Genomic DNA, 19,592 nt, shown 5'->3' with positions numbered 1-19,592 from the left:
TAGTCTGGACTGGCATCCATGGTCTTTTAGTATGTGCATAATGCTTGATCATGACCTTCTTCTGGCTTTCATTGGCTCCAATGAGAAGTCAGGTATAATTCTGATAGGTCTGCCTTTATATGTTACTTGGCCTTTTTCCTTTACAGCTCTTAATATTCTTTCTTGACTTTGTATGTTTAGTGTTTTGATTATTATGTGGTGAGGGGACTTTTTTTTTAATCCAATCTATTTGGTATTCTGTAAGCTTCTTGTATCTTCATAGGTATATTGTTTTTTTAGGTTGGGAAAGTTTTCTACTATAATTTAAACATATTTTCTGTGCTTTTGAGTTGAACTTTTTCTCTTTCTTCTATACCATTATTTTTGGGTTTGGCCTTTTCATCATTTCTCATAGTTCCTGGATATTTTGGGTTAAGCTTTGTTAGATTTAATATTTTTTTTGACTGATAAGTCTATTTCCTCTATTGTATATTCAGTGCTTGAGATTCTCTCTTCCCACTTTTATATTCTGCCTGTTTGTGTTTGCATTTGTGGTTCCTGATCATTTTCTCATGATTTCTGTTTCTATAATTAACTTGGCTTGTGTTTTCTTTATTGTCTCTATTTCAGTTTTCCAGTCTTAAATAGTTTTGTATATTTGTTTGCTTTTTATTGGTTTTCTTTAAGGGATTTGCTGATGTCTTCCAATTTTTTGTTTGTCTTTTCCTCCATTTCTTTGAGGGAATTTCCTCACTTCCTCTTTTAAGAGTTTCAAACATTCTCCTGAAGTTAAATTTTTAGATCATTTTTTTCTGCTTCATCTATATTTGGTTGTTCAAGTCTTGTTCTTTTAGGGTCTTTAGGTTTTACTGGTGTCCTTTTGCTCTTTGTGGTGTTGCATCTATTCTTACCTTTTCTACTCATCTTTTCCTCTAATTGGTGTGTTTGGGGCTGTCTGTAATTCTGTTGATTAATATTCTAGGTGCCAGTGTATCCAAAACTCAGGTGGTTGTTCCTTGTGGTACAGTCAGTGCCATGGGTCTAGTTACCCTGTTGGTCACTCCATTTTCCTGGAGATCACTCAGTCTCCTGATCTTTGCTCAACTTCCTTGCAGTTTGCTGTCTCAGTCCTACTTTGGTCTAAGTTACCAGCTTTGACCTGTTTCTGTAAATCCTGGTCTGGATCCCCTCCTTCAAAGGTCTCTGGGTCTTGTCTACTCCCTTGGAGTTCCCAGACTCGGGTGCACCCAAATTCGTGGAGGGCCTGGCTCAGGCTTACTGCCTTGGTGGTTCCAGACTCACACTCAGACCCACAGAGGTTTCTGGTTCCTGCCTATTCCCGTTGATGTCCCAGACCAATGCCTGGACCCACAGTGGTCCTGGCTTAGGCTTACTCCATCTGAGGTCCTAGACTCATGCCTGGACCCACAGAGATCTCTGGTTCCTCCCTACTCCCTCAAAGGTCCCAGATTCATACCCAGATGGGCAGAAGTTCCGGTTTAGGCCTAGTTCCTCGGAGGTCCTAGACTCATGCCCAGAGCTTCACATCTGGTCCCTCAGCAGTCTCTAGCTTTGGCTTTCTTGCTTAGCAGTTACTCCCCTGTACCTGTTCCAGTGGAGTTCACTCTCTCAGGTCTTCTCTGGACAACGTTGCTGGTTCAGTCCTGGTCCACCAATGTCTGGGGACTGAATTGGCTCTCACTGCCACAGAGCTTGCTTTCTCAGGCCCACTCCAGCCTAGGTAGCTGGTTCAGTCCCACTCCTGTGGAATTTGTTGTCTCAATCTGTCTCCAGCCTAAAGTGGAGTTCCTTGCCTCAGGCCTTGATTTATACCCTCTTAATTCTAAATGTTAGGAATCTACTGATGATTCATATGGAGCTTGATGTTTGTGGTGATATATCCTATTTTATCCACAGAGAGCAATATAGGTGAATTTCTAAAATAAATAGATAAATGGATAAAGAAGAGACTTTGAACTTTGGACTTTTAAATACTGCTGAAACTCTTTATAGACTATGAAGACTTTTGAAGTTGTACTGAATGCAGTTTTGAATTATGATATGGCTACAAGCCTTAGGGGTCCAGGGAGTGTGATGTGGTAGTTTGAATAGAAAATGGCTCCTATAAACTCATAAGGAGTAGCATATTTGACAGGATTAAGATATGTGGCCTTGTTGAAGTAGGTGTGGCCTTATTAGAGGAAGTGTGTCACTAGTGGTGGACTTTGAGGTTTCAAGGGCCCAAGCCATGCCTAGTGTCTTTCTCTTCCTTCTGCTTGCCGACCCAGATGTAGCTACCTCTTCAACACCATGTCTGCCTGTGTGCCAGCATGCTTCCTGCCATGATGATAATGGACTAAACCTCTGAACCTGTAATCTGTTGCCAATTAAATGTTTTCCTTTACAAGAGTTTCCATGATCATGTTGTCTCTGTACAGCAATAGAATATTGACTAAGATAGTACCTAATGTGTAACAATCTGTGACATTTAATCATAGTATATAGAATGGTACTTGGAGGCTCCTATTCTTTCCCCCATAATGTTCTCTGTTCCTCTTCTAGTAGGCTCACTTAGATTCCTGACTAATATGAGAGTCCTTCCCACTCTAGATAATTGGTAAACACTTGTAAGAGAAATTTTTTTTTCTCTAAAGCAATGCATATCCTCAGTTATGCTAGAACCCAATTCCATTTAATATGTTAGAGAAATGAATACAGGAAATACCAGTAAATAACTAGCTAAGTAGGTATCTATAGTTCTATTTTGGAGCTAGAGTATTACTGAGAATTAAGTTGGGAACATTTATACTTTTTCCATTTATACTTCCATTCAATCCAACACTCTCCTCCTCCTTCCGCTATTACTCATTTCCCCTGGAGAACTTTTTTCTATCAAGCCTGTGATAAAGTAGAAATACTACCAAAATAAGAGAAAATGTCACAGAATAGAAACAAATTTGACACATGCTTGTAGGACAACTGCGCTCTCACTAAAATCAGATAAAACTGTCTGTATCTTATGGTCTGCTGCTGCCAATTCCCAGTCTTTATGGAGTGGGTTTTAAATGTTGGAAGTCATTGGAACCATGTAGAGAGCTTCTGGATGCACATTTCTTGGCCCCATTTCTAGAGTTTTTAATGCAGAAAATTTGGGCTAGTGTGGTGGTTTAAGTAAGAATGGTACCCATAAACTCATATATGTGAATGTTTGGTCATTAAGGAATGACTCGACTTGAGAGGGATTAGGAAGTGTGGCCTTGCTGGAGTAGGTGTGGCTCTGTTAAAGTGGAAGTGTGCCACTGAGATGGACTTTGTGTTTGTCTCTCCAGCATCATGTCTGCCTCTATGGTTCCCACTGTGACTATAATGGACTAAACCTCTGGAACTGTAAGCCAGCCCCAGTTAAATGTTTTCATTTATAAGAGTAGCCAGTCTCTTCACAGCAATAGAACACTGACTGAAACAGCTAGATACCAAAATTTGCCTTGTCAGCAGGGTTTCCTAGTGATGGCTACTACTGGCTCAAGGGCTCATCTGTGAAAGCCAGGGGCTCATAGACAACAATGTATTCAATATCAAAAAATATTGACAAATTAAGAATTTTTCTTAAGTGGGTTATTCTCATGATTTTAGTGGTATTTACAGTGAATTTTATAATAATAATATTATTATAACATGTAATATTTTTTTTAAAAAAACCTAGTAAAGAAAGAGTTTCCCTCTTACCAGTCTGGTCTGAGAGCTTGTCTGACTAAAACCAGAAGTCTGAATGGCATTGGGCCCTAGTGCATGAACTTCACTATGCTGCAGGGGATACAGAGCAGAACATAGGTGCCATCTGCTTTTCTCATGCAATGCATAATGGCCCATAAATATGGCCACAATATTCACGCTAAAACACATATTGCTGCTCTTTCAATTAGATTTATTTTATGAATCATTGAAAGTATGATCACTGACATGGTTTTAAAATTCCCTGCTTTAGTTTGGTCTGGCCAAACATTTTGATAATGTGAGAATTTAGTCTACAAGTCAAGGCCTGGCAAGAATAATGTGGCTTGTGAAACCAGTCTGGGAGTTTGATCCAGTTTGGACAGATGCCAAAAGTAACTATTGAGCCTGGCATTAGAATTCTTTTGGAATAACTTTTATCGCTTAGATCAAGTCAGTTCTCAAGCCTCCTTGAGATTTTCTAGGCAGAAACCAATAGTCCTTCTCTTTGTACTTTTATTTGGGTCTTTATTTTCTCATGAAAAAATTCTGTGCTCTTTTTCATGGACTGTACTTTGACGTAGATTGAAATGGCCACCATTAGATCATATCTCAATTTACCCAAACCTTCCCAATATGAATGTTTCTTTCTGGCTTCTTTTCATTTTTGTTAAAAATGGACAAGTCTTTTCTATTTAAAAAAAAATGTTTTCCCCTGAAATCTGAGGTTAACAATGCTTGATATTTGCTATCTTATCCTGTTTATTCTTTCCTCAATTAACATGATTTTGGCAAACTTATGAATAGAACACAGTTTGTCTCTTAAGCAGTTTTTTAGACTGGGAGCAATACAGTCCGTCAGTAATGTGTTTTTCCTGCAAACATGAGGATCTGAGTTCAACTCCCAGAATCCTACTTAAGGAAAAGTTGATGCAGTTCCATGTACTATAAGCCCCAGATTGGGGAGGTAGACATAAGAAAATCCCGGAGGCTTGCCTACCTAGCTGATAGTGAGTTTGGTGAGTTCCAGGCCAGTGCAAGGCCCTGTCTCAAAAGGTAAATGACACATAAGACATCTGAAGTTGTCCTCTGGTCTTCAGACATGCATGTGCTCACACATGTGCACACACCAGCAAAAAGTACCCAAAATTTAGTTTTAAATCTTTACACACAAAATATTTGATATATTTTTGAAGAAAAATATGTTTCTTAATACACAAAACCCCAGGAAGAACAGTAAGCACTTAGTATTTATCCAGTGTTTCTTAGATGTGAATTTTTCTGAAAAAAAAAGGGCAATAATCAACTGTCTGGTTGGTTTGGAAAATTTATTTTCATGCTTGCATAATAATAATTATCAATCATACAGAAAATAAAACAAAAATATAAATATGCTTACATATGAAAGTGAGTGCCACTCAGAGGTCAGAATTTGAATTCTTTTTTATCTTGTATGCTTTCTTAAACATTAGTATTAAATACCATTTGAATTTAATAGCAAAGGGAATTCACTAAATACTTGATAGTACTGAATAATATTTACATTTAGTATTTGAGAGTATAAAATTAATGTTTATGGAGTTATATTCCAACCATGTTTCTTCCAGTAATACCACTGGAATACCAATAGGATAGCATGCCTGTCCTTGACTCCAAGTTCTTTAGGTCACTCCCTTTCATTATCCTATGCCATCTCTGAATGTAGTTATCACTCTCTCTTCCTTGTGGTCATGCTTTAAAATTTCCTAGGACCCCCTTGATGCTCCCTTTTCCATGGCCACACATAATTTTCCTGTGAGGCTAATGCTAATTTCTGAGTCTTCTGTCCTTGCTTACTTGAGGCATCTTAAAGTACAGAGCAATTCAGTTGCCATTTATTTAAATGTAGCATTTGTGCTCATGTATCAGCTCCTCTACTTTCATCAATGCACACATCTTCTGGGGCTTGGGGACCCAGTAGACTCCGGTAACTGAACGGGTTTAATTATCCTCAAAATACATCTGTTTGGTTGATGTGGGATTTCCCTCTGTTTGCTGTGAATACCATTGGTTAATAAATAATCTATGATAGGGTAGAGTAGAGCTAGGTAGGGAAAACTAAACTGAATGCTGGGAGAAAGAAAGCAGAGTCAGTGAGAAGCCCTGTAGCTCCTCCAGAGACAGACACCGGAACTTTACCCGGTAAGCCACAGCCTCGTGGTAATAAACAGATTAATGAACATGGGTTAATTTAAAATGAGTTAGCCAGAAATATATTTAAGCTATTGGCCAAACAATATTGCAAATAATATGGTTTCTGTGTGATTATTTTGGGGCTGAGCAGTCAGGAACAAACAAGCGGGCTCACACAACAGTTGGTTATTTGTGAAAAGAAAAGTGGACACAGACCTGGCCATTTATTGGTTTGATACATTTTTGTTAGTTCCTCAACCTCTCTGTAACTCATTTACCTTCTTTGAACAATTAGGGGAAAAGGTATTTATGTTGGTGAATATTCATTGAGACAATTATATAATGAGTCAGAATTAGTAGAATGCAGGTTATCTGCTGCTGTGTCAAATGGTGCAATTACACTGTTTACATGCTTGGGACCACTTTTGAGGCAAGCACTATTCCGTGAAGAGGAAGCTATCTATGGGGCTCAGGACAGAGTTTCCTATGCTAACGCAATTTCTCTAGTTGTCACAGACAATGGTAAAGAGGAAAAGGGAAAGTGAAGCCAGATTTGAACACATCCTTTTTCCTTCCACTGCAATGGAGTCTGGAAACTGTAGTGTACTCTATGGAAACTCAGAAAGAAGATTCCACAATTAGAACAGGGTGGAAGAACTCTGATCCTCAAAGACTGGGTGTAGTCCAAAAACAACTGGGGTGAGTTTGCAAAATGAAGTCCGGTGAGATCGACCTTTTAGTAACTTTCCTATAAACTTTCCAGTCTGTCTTCTATCTAATGGTGCCTTGTATGTACAACCTCTTCAAATCATCAAGAGCTCCTTAAAGATAGTCTGTCTTATTCAGTGTTTAGGACATCCTCCACCTTGCTATTTTATTCTTTTTCTTAGGTTAAATGAAAGAAGCCTCTAAAACCTTTTAACAAATATCCATTGCTTAGTGGTAACATTCTGGAACAGACAATTGAATATTAATAATGTTTTTATAAAATTGTTCTTGATCTGATGGTAGAAATCTCTTAAAGGCAGAGAATGTCAGTTTTAAAAGGGACCAATTTTTTTAATACTCTGTCATTAGGATATTTTTTCTGTTTCCATAAATAGGCACCACCTAAAGGGGCAAGAGAAGTTGTAACAGCTCTTTTTCATAGCCTAAAAATAGTAGCTTTTAAAAATTATTCCATGTCCTGTGTCAGTGACAGCATGTGACTGTTGCCACATTCTCTCCTCTGTCAGTATTGATTCCCAAGGGTTACAGGGTTATGAAGCACATGAAAAATGAAGCACAATATACTTTAGATATTTATTAGAGCCTTGAAGTTTTATTTTAAAACTTAAAATTTCATGTTGATTAACACCTACATTTAAACAGATTGGTTTATCAATTCAATGCCTTGTCACAACTCTTATAAGCTCTATTAGAAAAATAAACATCTCACAACAATCTACAGTGTCAGCTTTTAATAAATACATAAAAGAGAAATTAGTAGTCAACCGGTTATGTGAAGAGATTCATAGTATAGTACGTGAAATTGTCATATTCATCAATCTTCTGTATCAATTAAGGCAATTTCACCTTTCATATAATTCAAAGCCAGAAACAATACAAAAATGTGTTCATGAAGAATTTGTTTTTCTTTGATCTTTAAGCTATTTTATATTCAAATATTTTGATTTAAAAATACAGTCTATATTAAATATCTTTTTACAAAGGCAGTATTTGTTAAGTGAAACAAAGTAAGATTACGTTATTGATAATTTAAAAATGTCTAATCATTTTTGCTGAGATTTACAAACCTTAATAAAGTAACTAATACATGTAAAATAGATTTAAAGGTATGTTAAATATACACAAAATGAATTTCTATATTAATGTGCAAATTTATACTTTCTTATAATTTAGAACAAAAATAATTTTATTCAAAAAAAAATCTATGTACCATAGTTGTCATTGTGCAGACTTGCTATAAAATCACATTTGTCGGTGTAAAGTCAGTTAAAGTTCTTTACACAAATCATATGATCCCATCCTTGATGATGCAGTGTTCTTCTCTTTTATGGCGTTGTGTGTGACAATTGGTTGTGAAGAACAGACACCTGGTTGAGTGTTAGCATACAAGGATACGTTTGACGCAGGAGGGTGCTTCAGGTAGACACAGAGTAGTGTTGTTACTCTCACATATTTCATTAAAAGCTGCCCAGAGAGTTGAACAATTGTTTCTCATAAGTACTATATTTTATCTATACAGTTTTGTAACAGTCATCACATGGGCTGGAGAGGCAAGCTATCAGAAGCAAAGAAAACAGAAAAAGAACGGAAGGGATAAGGAAAAATAAGAAAGTTAGGGGACCTGAAAGGAAATCTTTTCCACAAGACCAACTGGTTGCATCATTCATTCTGTTGCAGCTGACATCAAGCATACAATTGCCATTAAATCTAACTATGATATTTTCATATAATCTTTTTTCCAGTTAATTTATTTAAAAGTGAGATGATCATTTCAAACAATTCCTTCAAAAAAGTGGAAAGACTGAAGATCCTTACAGGAAGCTTGAGAAGTCTCTGTATTTTTATAACTTAACTTAGGTTTGCCTAGATCACTGCTAATAAATAAATGGGAGCCAAAAAGCGCTTTTGTAACTTGGAGATGCAAGGATATGAGCTGATAGCCAGTTAGGTCAGTGTTGAGTGGTGTGTGGTTCAGTTGTATTGAACACTGGCTTTACATGTTATCACAAATGAATTCATAACCATGTATAAGGAAAGGAATAACTGTGTACCCATGAATATTAAATTAAATTGAAGTAGTGTAGTGTTTATTCCTACACAACTTCAAACACTGCATTGCAGATGATAATTTCAAAAGACATCACAATTTTGGAGATTCTAAATTGAAAAAGTGTGTGTCCTAGAATCAGCAACACACACAGTAGATATGTTTAATCAGTTATCATAACTAATTTGCCATGCAGGGATTATGGATTGTGAGAAAAGAAGGATTTGAAGATATTATTTAGTACTATATTCCTTTGAAGATTTTTTATCACATGAAATGATGTTTTTAAGGACATAAGGATAACTGTAAACTAAGTATTAAGAGTAAACAAAGAGAATACAATATTCATATGGTTGAATGCCCTAGTGAGTTGCTACCTTTATAAAAACATAAATTATTAGTTGTGAAAATCTTAAATTCTTTGTTTTCATTGGGGCTGTCTTTGTTCAAATGAGTGTTTAAATTCATAGATCTTTTGAAATGGAAAACTTAGTCATATTATTAGACAGTTATTTTTTACAATTGAACATAATAGTTTGAAGCTTATGGCCAATTTCTAGAGAAGTGTGAATGGGACAAACAGGAGCCAGGAGAGTAAGGAAAATCCATTGGGTATAATTTATTCTACCAAGTACCAGAAGAAATATTCTATGGAGAAAAAATTCATAATCTAACAATGTTAAATGATCTCAGTGTCTCGTGGATGCCTGTTGATATCTACAAGAACATATTCAATAGAGAACAAGGAAATACTAAAATACTTTGAAATTTATTCTTTGGTAAAGTTTTGCATTTAATGTATAAACAATTTTAATTTTTTAAGTTTTGAAAGGTTTGCCTATAGAGACATGTATTTTTAGTTCTTTTTATAAACTAAGATAAATTGAACATTAGGGACATAACTGAATTTTCAGTGAATTTTTAAGTCTTTTAGAGAATTCTATGGCTTAATAAATAATAGTAGAAAATGTTTAAAAATTGTATCAAATGTCTATAAATAAATGTATACTTCAGTGTAAAAATATTTCAGAAGAAACAACTTGTATATGGAGTAGATGTATGGAACATTTCTGAATAATTACACACTAGGGCACAAAATGCTGCCATGCCAAAAAAAAAATCATTCAAGTTACTAATTTTTCTAACAATTTAAAATTCAATTAATTGCATTACTGTCAACAACTCTCAAAAGACTCTTGCAGTTATTTAGCATTAGAAAATAGTCTCTAAGTACATAAATTATTTAATCTAAGACTACTATTTCCCCTTACCTGTTAATTCTATTTAATAAAATATTAATTCTCCTTTCACAAACTATTAAACAGAAGAACATCAATTATTCAAGTAAAATATGAGCCCTACAATCTTTAAGAATTAGCTCTTAAGTTAACACAAAAGAAGAGAAAGAGAAACCACAAGACATTCCATCTGTTAAGTACATATTATCATCTGGCACTGAATTCCCGGCAAGGAAGTTTGTGTTTCCTGTGGTAACAACCTTGCTCCATCTTAAAATTAGTGCAGACTAGTGAAGGGCTAAAAGAGTACAAATCCTTGTTTTTCAAGGATTCCCGTTATGTATATACTCTTTTGCCCATTCATCCTGGATAATCTATTGTTCATAAACACCGCTCACTTTTAAGTTGTCAGCATTTAAATAGTGGATATCTTCCATTTTTTTGGGGGCGACTGCAAAACATCCAGTAATTTATATATTTATAAACGAATACTGTACGTCATGAGCAGCACAGTATGCTTTTCACACCAGCTTTCAGTGACCACAGTTTCCTGACACAGTCACAGTATGCAGTGTTTTGACGATGCCCATCCCCCGTGGAGAAAGAAGAGACAGTTCAAGTCAGCAGCATCACCACTACACTACTAAAGGACTTGTCATGTCTGCTGAAGGCTTTCCAGGCCCTAGAGTGCAATATCTAATGGAAGTTAGTCTTCATCAAAATGAAAATATCTAGAACTTTCAAGTGCTGGGAAGCAGCAAATCTGGGAGAGACATTTCTTTAGATTCTTCTGTTGTCACAGGTAAAACAGTATTACAAATAGGATAGTTAGAAGTTAGAATTTAAGTACCAAGCCTCTACAAGAAGGCTTAAACTGAGCCATGAACAGGTCCAGGAGGTTTGTTCTTACAGCCATTGTGTGTAGGGAAGGGCACCAAAGCCTTATCAGAAAGTGGCTAATGAGAAACACAAGAAGCTGCTTCTACACAAATCCATTTAAAGTAACCTTTTCTACTTTGCTTAGAAATAGTGTCATGGAAATATACTCAGGACACCAATAAATCAACTTTTAACTTTTACCATGGGTGTTTTGCAGATTCGAGAGGTAGTGTGCTATTGTGCAATGCTGGCATGTAATTGCAAGGCAGATCTCTAACACTGCCACTTCGTTGCTTTGTGTTTTTGTGAAATCATTTAAATTTTCCAAGCCTCAGTTTCTTGACTAACAAAAGGGGGCGGGATTAGCTTATTTCCAAGATATCACCCACCCTTCTCCAATTTCATGCTGTTGTGGATCTCATGATTAGGGTTGGGATGATCAAAGAATGCCCTTAGATGGCACAGGAGGGCAGAAACAGTACAGCTTTCCATTTGGAAAATGTTGATATGCAACTGGAGTGTGAAAATCAAAAAAGAGGGCCGTGCAGTTGAGGCAGTTCTGTAGACTCCTTGTGGATTTCAGGTACTGTGAGCTCAGTGAGAGAGTGAGACAGCACATCCAGTTTGACAGGTAAGAAAATACAAAATTCTGTATCTTCTGACAAAGAAGCTGTGGACTTAGAAGACACTTTACAGTGATCCTTATTAACATTCAGCTTTAAAAACCAGTTCTAATAAAGTGACATTGTCATATAGATTTCTATGGCAGTAGTAACTTAGCACTTATGTAATCCAGTCGTCTATGACATTATAAACTTATTCCAGAAGGAAGAAAAAACAGAATATAAGTGTAAAAAAGAGAAAATGTTCGAGTCGACATCCATTTTGCAAAAGAGAAGAAAACAGAAATGCACATGCACCAAACCACAGCTTTAAAAGCAACACCCCTTAGGGTTAAGTTTTATCTGTTCACCTCCAACTGAAGTGAAATGCTAACCATTATTCAGCTGGTTGTGCATATCTAGGCAATGCCAAGTGGTGTGAGTGACTGCTTTCAGTGACTCCTGGATTGTTTCCATCAGCAGGTTATGTACAAGAATCACTGCACCGTGGTAGCAACATCATTCCAACCTGTTTCCCAGCACTGAGTCTGGGAAGTGCAGGGATGGCGGGAACCTGTAAAGTGTAATCAGTGCTTTCCAGATGACCTACATTCTACGCTGATCTAAATAAGTTATATATTACAGTAAAGTGCTACGACACTAGTATCCAACAGTAGTAAGACACATCGTTCTCTGAAAAGTTCAGCAGCTGGGGGAGCCACATGGTTGTGAAGACACTTGCCAGTCTTCATGGCACACTCTTCAATAATTTGTCTCCTGTGACGTTGTATATTGTACTTTTTCGGAGCAGTTGTGTGAAAAATCATCCAGTTTCCAGCAGCATTGTTTTGATTGTTACTGCTTTATAAATCTTTCTTTAGAAGCTGCACCTGAAAGCCTCATGAGCATCAAGTTTGCTGATATCCATTTTTATTTCTTCGGGCTTTTCTCGTCGGTAGGTTACAGCTCTTGTGCAAACACTTTGCAGAATCAGTTTATCCTTGGTGGAGAAGAAATATTAGTGTTAGCGAGGAAGCTGAGTGTTAGAAGAGGAAGCGATACTCTGACAGCTATTCTCTGAATTCACCAACCTTTGTGGAAGCAGACAGCCTGTAATCTGAGGAAGACTTTATCCTGTTACTGCTCCATTGCAGAACCACCTGTCTGATGATGAGGACCTTAAGCAACCCAATCAAGAATGTGACTATGAATATGATGAAAAATATTCGCAGGTAGCTTGGGCCAGGTAAACATTCTGCAAGAAAGACAACAAATTGATAGGTTAAAAAAAAAAGTTTAGAAAAGTAAACCAAAATTTCCTGTCAAATAAATGATGTTTACATTCCTATAACAGAAACAATGCTATTTACAAATCTGTATTTTCAAACCAGGAGGCTGGCGTTAGTGCCTACTCAAAGAAGTAAACCCCTCTTGGAGAATATCTACAGTTAAAGATATATACATACACACACACATATATACATATATATATGTATGTATGTATATATATATATAAATATTTGTAGTTTGCTATGCACAGATCTCTTACCTGCATGTAAGAGACTTTGTCTCTTTACAATAGTCACAGAAAGAACTGTAGCAGTATGTAATGCTCAACACTATGTGGAAAACATAATTAAAAAAACATTGAGAAGCCCTAAGCATTTAGCATGTGTTTCTCTTTTTATGCTTTCTCCAACTTTGTTGTTCAGCATGATGGAAAAAAAAGTAAACATCTGCAGAAGCTAGACTCAGGATGTCTCTAATAGGCAAGTAAATATTTCCTCTAAATCCTGGTGTAAGATTTCAGTGCTATTACACATCATGACTCCGAGAAGTGGGAGTGTCAAATCTCGGATAAAACCCAAATATCGTGTCTCACTCTTTGCTAGTTAACTAATCTAGTCTGTTTGCTTGCACAAATTCATTAAGTGTTCCTCCAAGAACAAATAATCACTAGCTAAAGAAAGAAAAGCTGGACTAGGAGAGAGAACATGCTCGACCTTTGTTTTAGCACCAGATCTCTGGCAAACTGTCCTTGGAAAAGTTGCAGGCTCTATGCTTACCCGAAGTCTACTCTCATCTCTGAGGAACATGGTTTCGCAATAATGGGTATTCCACAGAGCTCACAAGCTGCCCCAGATTCATAAAATCACTTCCTGGACTGAAGCATATGTTTCTCCACCCATTCAGCAGGCTTCAGGGATGGGGTCTGAATGTAGCAGTTGCCTTTGAAAAAGCCTCCAGGGAGAGGATGTACCAAGGCCATAAGCAGAGCAGCTAGCATGCAAGTATTGTTGATTCTGGCCCGAATGTCCAGTGATTACTCAGTATGCCTCTTGAACAAGGCAAAGATTCAGTAATGGGGACAAGAGGTCTTTTCTAACTAGGTGGACTTAATAGATACCATTGCTTACAATTAGTGACAAAAGACCTTGAGGAGGTCAAAGACACACCCATTCCTATTTATCGGAATGGCAACAACAGAAGCCAGTGCAGCATAATGTTTCCTTGTTAACAATGTCATGGAGACAGAATACAAATTGTGTATACAAAGGTGGTGCTATTTGATCTTCTATAGCTCCCTTCAGGTTAGTGACCTTCATGGTTTATGTCCTGACAGATTGATGTCCCTTAGTTGACCTAGTCTACTCTATCGGCTGAACCCATCCTCAGAGGGACACGTGGCTTGATCCCTGCCACTCCTGGCTTTTTGTCTGGTGGGAGCTTAGCCACTGAGAGGAGACCCTGTAAGTGTGATTGACTGTGATTAAGTGTAATTGAGGTGCCTAACAAATGGTCTTTTCCTCTCCTTGCAAAATAGTTGTAAAGGGGAGGGAAGCCTTCAGAGGACACTCTGAGGGTTCAAATCTGCATGCATTATCCCCATGTTGTTATGGATGGTCCAACATTTGCTCCTGGTCATGCTTTTCATAGCCGAGGTCAGGCTGGGCCTTTTTCTAAAGAGATTTAAGAAAATACTGTGTGCAATAACCCTAAAGTCAGAGTAGTATTTACTTAACATAATTAATGGCATGTAGGGCCCTTCTTTATTAGAAGGCACTAGGCTTTCTGGTGAGATTGCTGCAGCCTCAGTTGGCAGCACATGGGACTCTTTTCAAATTCACTGTGGGCTAAGATCAGTATGACAGGAATGAAATACAGGAAACTCAGATGTGCAAGATATTGCTACTCTGCTGTTCCTCTGAAGACTGGCTTTTCATTTCTTGAAATAGTGGATGCAAAAGGTTGGTTTCTAAAGACCTGACTGCAAGCATAACTTCTATCCACACCTTGGACCTGTGCAAAAGGGACTTTGGTGGGTTTTTTTTGGGGGGGGAGTACCCAAATAAACTTTTTTCAAAGCAGTTTTTTTGTTTTTCTGTTTTTTAATTGTTTTCTCATTGTTACTTTTTTAATTTTTATGTTATTATTACAAATTTTCACCTCCTCCCATTTTCCTCCCTCTTCCTCCCATTCCCCCTCCCCCTCCAGTCCAAAGCGCAGTCAGGGTTCCCTGCCCTGTAGGAAGTTCAAGGTCCCCCTCCCTCCATCCAGGTCTAGGAAGGTGAGGATCCAAACAGCCTAGGTTCCCACAAAGCCAGTGCATGCAGTAGGATCAAAACCCAGTGCTATTGTCCTTGGCTTCTCAGTCAAACCTCCTTGTCAGTCACGTTCAGAGAGTTTGGTTTTATCCCATGCTCCATCAGTCCCAGTCCAGCTGGCCTTGGTGAGCTCCCTTTAGATCAGCCCCACCGTCTCAGTGGGTGAGCACTCAAAGCAGTTTATGAACGTAACTCTTTCCCATTTATACTTCACCTTTGACTGGAGGTACCTCTTATTTTATTTAAAGATTCATTTTTTATTATGTATATAACATTCTACCTCCATGTATGCTTGCATGCCAGAAGAAGGCGTCAGATCTCACTATCAATGACTGTGAACCACTATGTGATTGCTGGGAATTGAACTCAGGACCTCTGAAAGAACAGCCAGTGCTCTTAACCTCCGAGCCATCTCTCAGTCCCTGACTTGAGGTATTTCTTTTATGTTCATTGGCTTATTTAGTGTCATTTAATTTTTCAATGCTGTTCTGACCCTGTGTTTTATAGATGAGGTGTTGTCTCAGGAAGCTTTACAAATGGGCTGATGTTTTTCACTTACTATGCTTTAGGCTAAGGTCTTGAGCCTAAAACTAACACATTCTACTTTGTCAGGTTTAGATCATTCACCTTAAAGTTTTATCTTTTTTCCTTTCATTTTTCTTTTTTTTTTCTTTTTAGTGTAACAGGCAGATATCATGTGGCCCAGGCTGGCCTTGATTTCCCTATGTATCTGAGGCTGACCTTGAACTTATGATTCTCTGGGACCCACATTCCAAGTTCTGTTATATGCCATGATGCCCAGTTTTATGTGGTACTGGGCCTTGAACATGGGGTTTTACCCATGCCAGGCAAGTGCTCTCCCAACAGACTACATGTCCAGCCTCATAACCTTTGGAAGTTAGGTATGTTGCAACAGCAGATTATCACTTCAAATAGGGTTTGACTTGAAACAGAAGAATAAAGTGATAGATATGAGGAGGGTCAGCAGGGTCAGCAGCAAATGTAGGTTATAAAGAAAAATCATGGCTCCAGATCTCCTAGAGAAATTACTCTCCATGGGGCACCTATGCTTTGGCTTCTGGATGTTTGTCTGGATAATTCGCCTGCTCCTTGGTGGAGGCAGGTGGCACAGGAAGAGAGCTGTGAGGATGAGAGGTGACTCCGGCCACTCTGCTATTCCATCTCTGGAAGACTAAAAAATGGAGCACCATCAAGGAAATAGTGTGTATACAAAGAAGTACACTTTTTAAAACGTAGCTCAACTATGTTCATAGCAGCATTGTTTGTAATAGCCAGAACCTGGAAACAACCTAGATGCCCTTCAATGGAAGAATGGATGAAGAAACTATGGAATATATACATATTAGAGTACTACTCAGCAGTAAAAAACAATGACTTCCTGAATTTTGCATGCAAATGGACAGAAATAGAAAACACTATCCTGAGTGAGGTGAGCCAGACCCAAAAAGAGGAACATGGGATGTACTCACTCATATTTGGTTTCTAGCCATAAATAAAGGACATTGAGCCTATTATACGTGATCCCAGAGAAGCTAAATAAGAAGGTGAACCCAAAGAAAAACATATAGGCATCCTCCTGAATATTAACCTTCATCAGGCGATGAAAGGAGACAGAGACAGAGACCCACATTGGAGCGCCGGACTGAAATCTCAAGGTCAAAATCAAGAGCAGAAGGAGAGAGAGCATGAGCAAGGAACTCAGGACTGCGAGGGGTGCACCCGCACACTGAGACAATGGGGATGTTCTACCAGGGAACTCACCAAGGCCAGCTGGCCTGGGTCTGAAAAAGCATGGGACAAAACCGGACTCGCTGAACATAACGGATAATGAGGACTACTGAGAACTCAAGAACAATGGCACTGGGTTTTGATCCTACTGCACGTACTGGCTTTGTGGGAGCCTAGGCAGTTTGGATGCTCACCTTACTAGACCTGGATGGAGGTGGGTGGTCCTTGGACTTCCCACAGGGCAGGGAACCCTAATTACTCTTAGGGATGATGAGGGAGGGGGACTTGATGGGGGAGGGGGAGGGAAATGGGAGGCGGTGGCGGGGAGAAGGCAGAAATCTTAAATAAATAAATAAATAAATAAATAAATAAATAAATAAAATAAAACGTATCTGAGGCAGAGTGGTAAAAGTTGCTTTCAAAGTGTTTATAAGGGAATAGTAAGAAGTCACTGCTCCTTCCTTGAGGAAGGAAGTAGTGCTCGGCAGACCCTTCAGCCCCAGGAACCTCCACACACTCACCTGATGCTTGGTCTAGGCGATGCTGTTCCATGACAGCACAGGATGTTTTACATTGATCAAGTAGAGCCTGAGACAGATTGTGAGAGTGGAGACACTGCACACAGCTCCTGTGCAGGAAGGCCAAAGGGTTACTACTACAAAAAGGCAACGCACTGATACTTCCTGTGAAAAATACAACAGCAAAACAGCAACTGATGGACACATTTGGATTAGGTCCAATTGAAACTAATTCCAGGAGCAAGGCCTGGTGGTCCAGGGATCCCAGCTACACGAAAGCCTGAGGCGGGAAGATTATATGTTCGAGGGCTGCTTGAGCTGTAGAATGAAACCAGCCAGGGGGAAACACTGTCTCAAAAGTTAAAAAAGAAAAAAGACAGGATATGTTGCTTAGTAGAGTACTTGCCCAACATATGTGAGACCTGCATTAAATACCCAGTAACAAATGAATAAACTCCATTATAGTAAAACATCACATTTCTGAATGATTTAAATAAATTCCTATGCTTATTTCTAAAATTCTTATTTGCATTACTGATCTGAGAAAGTACATGTTGTAAAAACTTGAACAAGCAAACCGTAGACACAGTGACATTTACACAGGTCTCAGACTGCCATTGGAACACGTGTTCATAGCGCCGCTGTCATGTAACACAGGGCTTTCCACTTGTGCACCCTGAGTGCTTCGTAGCAACTTTAATTCTTCCACAAACGTATTGGTATTAGTCTTATATCTTGTAAGTGGAGACTGCTCGTTCATTTCCAGGGTATGCAGACCCTAAATCCCACATCAATTTTTAACCAAAGACACAGAGTTTTAACAGCTTATTGTACATCACACAGCTAAACAAGCGATTAGTAGGCTAGTTGGCAGCCCCTATTTTTAGAAAACTATTTTAAAAAAACAACCAAACAAAGTAGTTTATGTAGATTTGTTCTAAGTTTTCCAAAGGAACTTACTAGCCAAAGATGGGAACTTCAGTATCCTAATTCTTAGAATGTCTCACTCAGTTTTTTAAATCATCGTCATTATTATTTTAGAATAACTAAGGATCCAGCAACTAAAATTTAAAAAGGCAGAACAAAGAATGAAAACAGCTTTCAGCAAGGGTTGCTTTGCTCCTGTTGGAGACAGAACATACCAGTTTTCACTGCAGGAGAGATGGCAGGTTGGGCAGTGCTCGCAGAGGCGGCCAACGCTCCTGGGGTCAGTGCACTCGCACCTGCCACACACACAGGTGCCTCTTCCGCTGCAAACTTGGCCCTTGGAATTGACACAGTGTTGTGCTAAGGCTGATGGACACTGGCACCGATCTCCTTCCCAGCCACTGAAGCACTGGCATCTGCCACCTTCGCACTCCCCATGCCCTATAACAGAGACACAGCAGGATCAGGGTCAGCAGGCCCACTAACTGTGTAAGCTGCCTTCATTTCCATGGGAACATTTAATAGTCCTATGAATGGAAACAGCACCAGTTTCAACTTGTTTTGACAAAGCAGTGCCAATATTTGGGAGTGTTTGTTTTCGAAGCTGTTCTATTGGAGATAATTTTCTTCTACCAATATATTATGCTAACATACATGAAGAAAGCCCCTACTTTGGTGGCTGCCTAACTTCTTAAATGCCGTTATGCTTTCAAATTTTAAATTAAAAGCACATAAATATAATGAAGCCATAAAAGCGAACTTGAAATCAGCAAGAAAGTATTTGGTCAGTGGACTCCAGGTTACCCTTGTCACGGTTACTAGGCCCCAGGAAAGCTTTGCAGAATGACCGGGCAGCCATGCTACTGCTTCTGTGGATGCAGGTGTGGTTAAAGACAGGTCTTCTGAGAAGCCGAAATAATCTCCTTTATCCTCAGAACAGAATACAGGGGATTAGCAGGACAGGCTGAATCTGTGCTATGAGCTGTTTCTAGGTGATATAATGAGGAAAAGGGATGTGTGTGTGTGTGTCTGGAAGCATTTATGCAGACAATTAACTTTTTGAGAAAATCTTGGCTACACATTATTAAACGGATTTTAGACTATTAGAAAGTGTCCAAAATTTAATATGTTAATGTGAAATAGAAATCTCCAAAGGTGGTATATTTTATATAGTATTTCTCAAGCTTATTTTACTATAAATCTATAGTAAATCTTTACTATAAACACCCTTCCTTTTCACACTTTTTATCACCTTGTCCTTCTTCTCTTTCTTCCCTCTATTCTCTGCCTTCTTTTCTCTTCTCTCTCTCCCTTCTCTTATTGCTGAATACCTCACAAGCTAATTGTTCCTAAAGCCTACTGCTGAACCAGCTCAATTTGCTAAGTGTGAAACAAATGAAGGCCGGGCAAACGAACACCCAGTCTATCTCATTCCT

The 19,592-nt window shown here is 38.5% G+C and overlaps 1 protein-coding gene across 1 annotated transcript in view; it reads right to left on the bottom strand.

Annotated features, from left to right (window-relative positions):
• Nucleotides 1-7,174: 7,174 nt before the first annotated feature.
• The window catches only part of Itgb8 (integrin subunit beta 8), a 90,720-nt gene continuing 78,302 nt past the window's right edge, over nucleotides 7,175-19,592 (bottom strand). Inside the window, exons 11-14 of the mRNA XM_057782887.1 lie at nucleotides 18,372-18,597; nucleotides 17,233-17,339; nucleotides 12,449-12,612; nucleotides 7,175-12,357 (exon numbers count right to left, since the gene is read on the bottom strand). Of these exons, the coding sequence (XP_057638870.1) occupies nucleotides 12,235-12,357; nucleotides 12,449-12,612; nucleotides 17,233-17,339; nucleotides 18,372-18,597 (620 nt within the window). The 3' untranslated portion in view covers nucleotides 7,175-12,234. The remainder of the gene's footprint in view (nucleotides 12,358-12,448; nucleotides 12,613-17,232; nucleotides 17,340-18,371; nucleotides 18,598-19,592) is intronic.

Source organism: Chionomys nivalis, chromosome 10 (assembly GCF_950005125.1).
Source record: "Chionomys nivalis chromosome 10, mChiNiv1.1, whole genome shotgun sequence".
Classification (NCBI taxonomy): Eukaryota; Metazoa; Chordata; class Mammalia; order Rodentia; family Cricetidae; genus Chionomys; species Chionomys nivalis.
The sequence above is the reverse complement of the archived record's forward strand: the minus strand, read 5'-3'. Positions and strand labels throughout refer to the sequence as shown.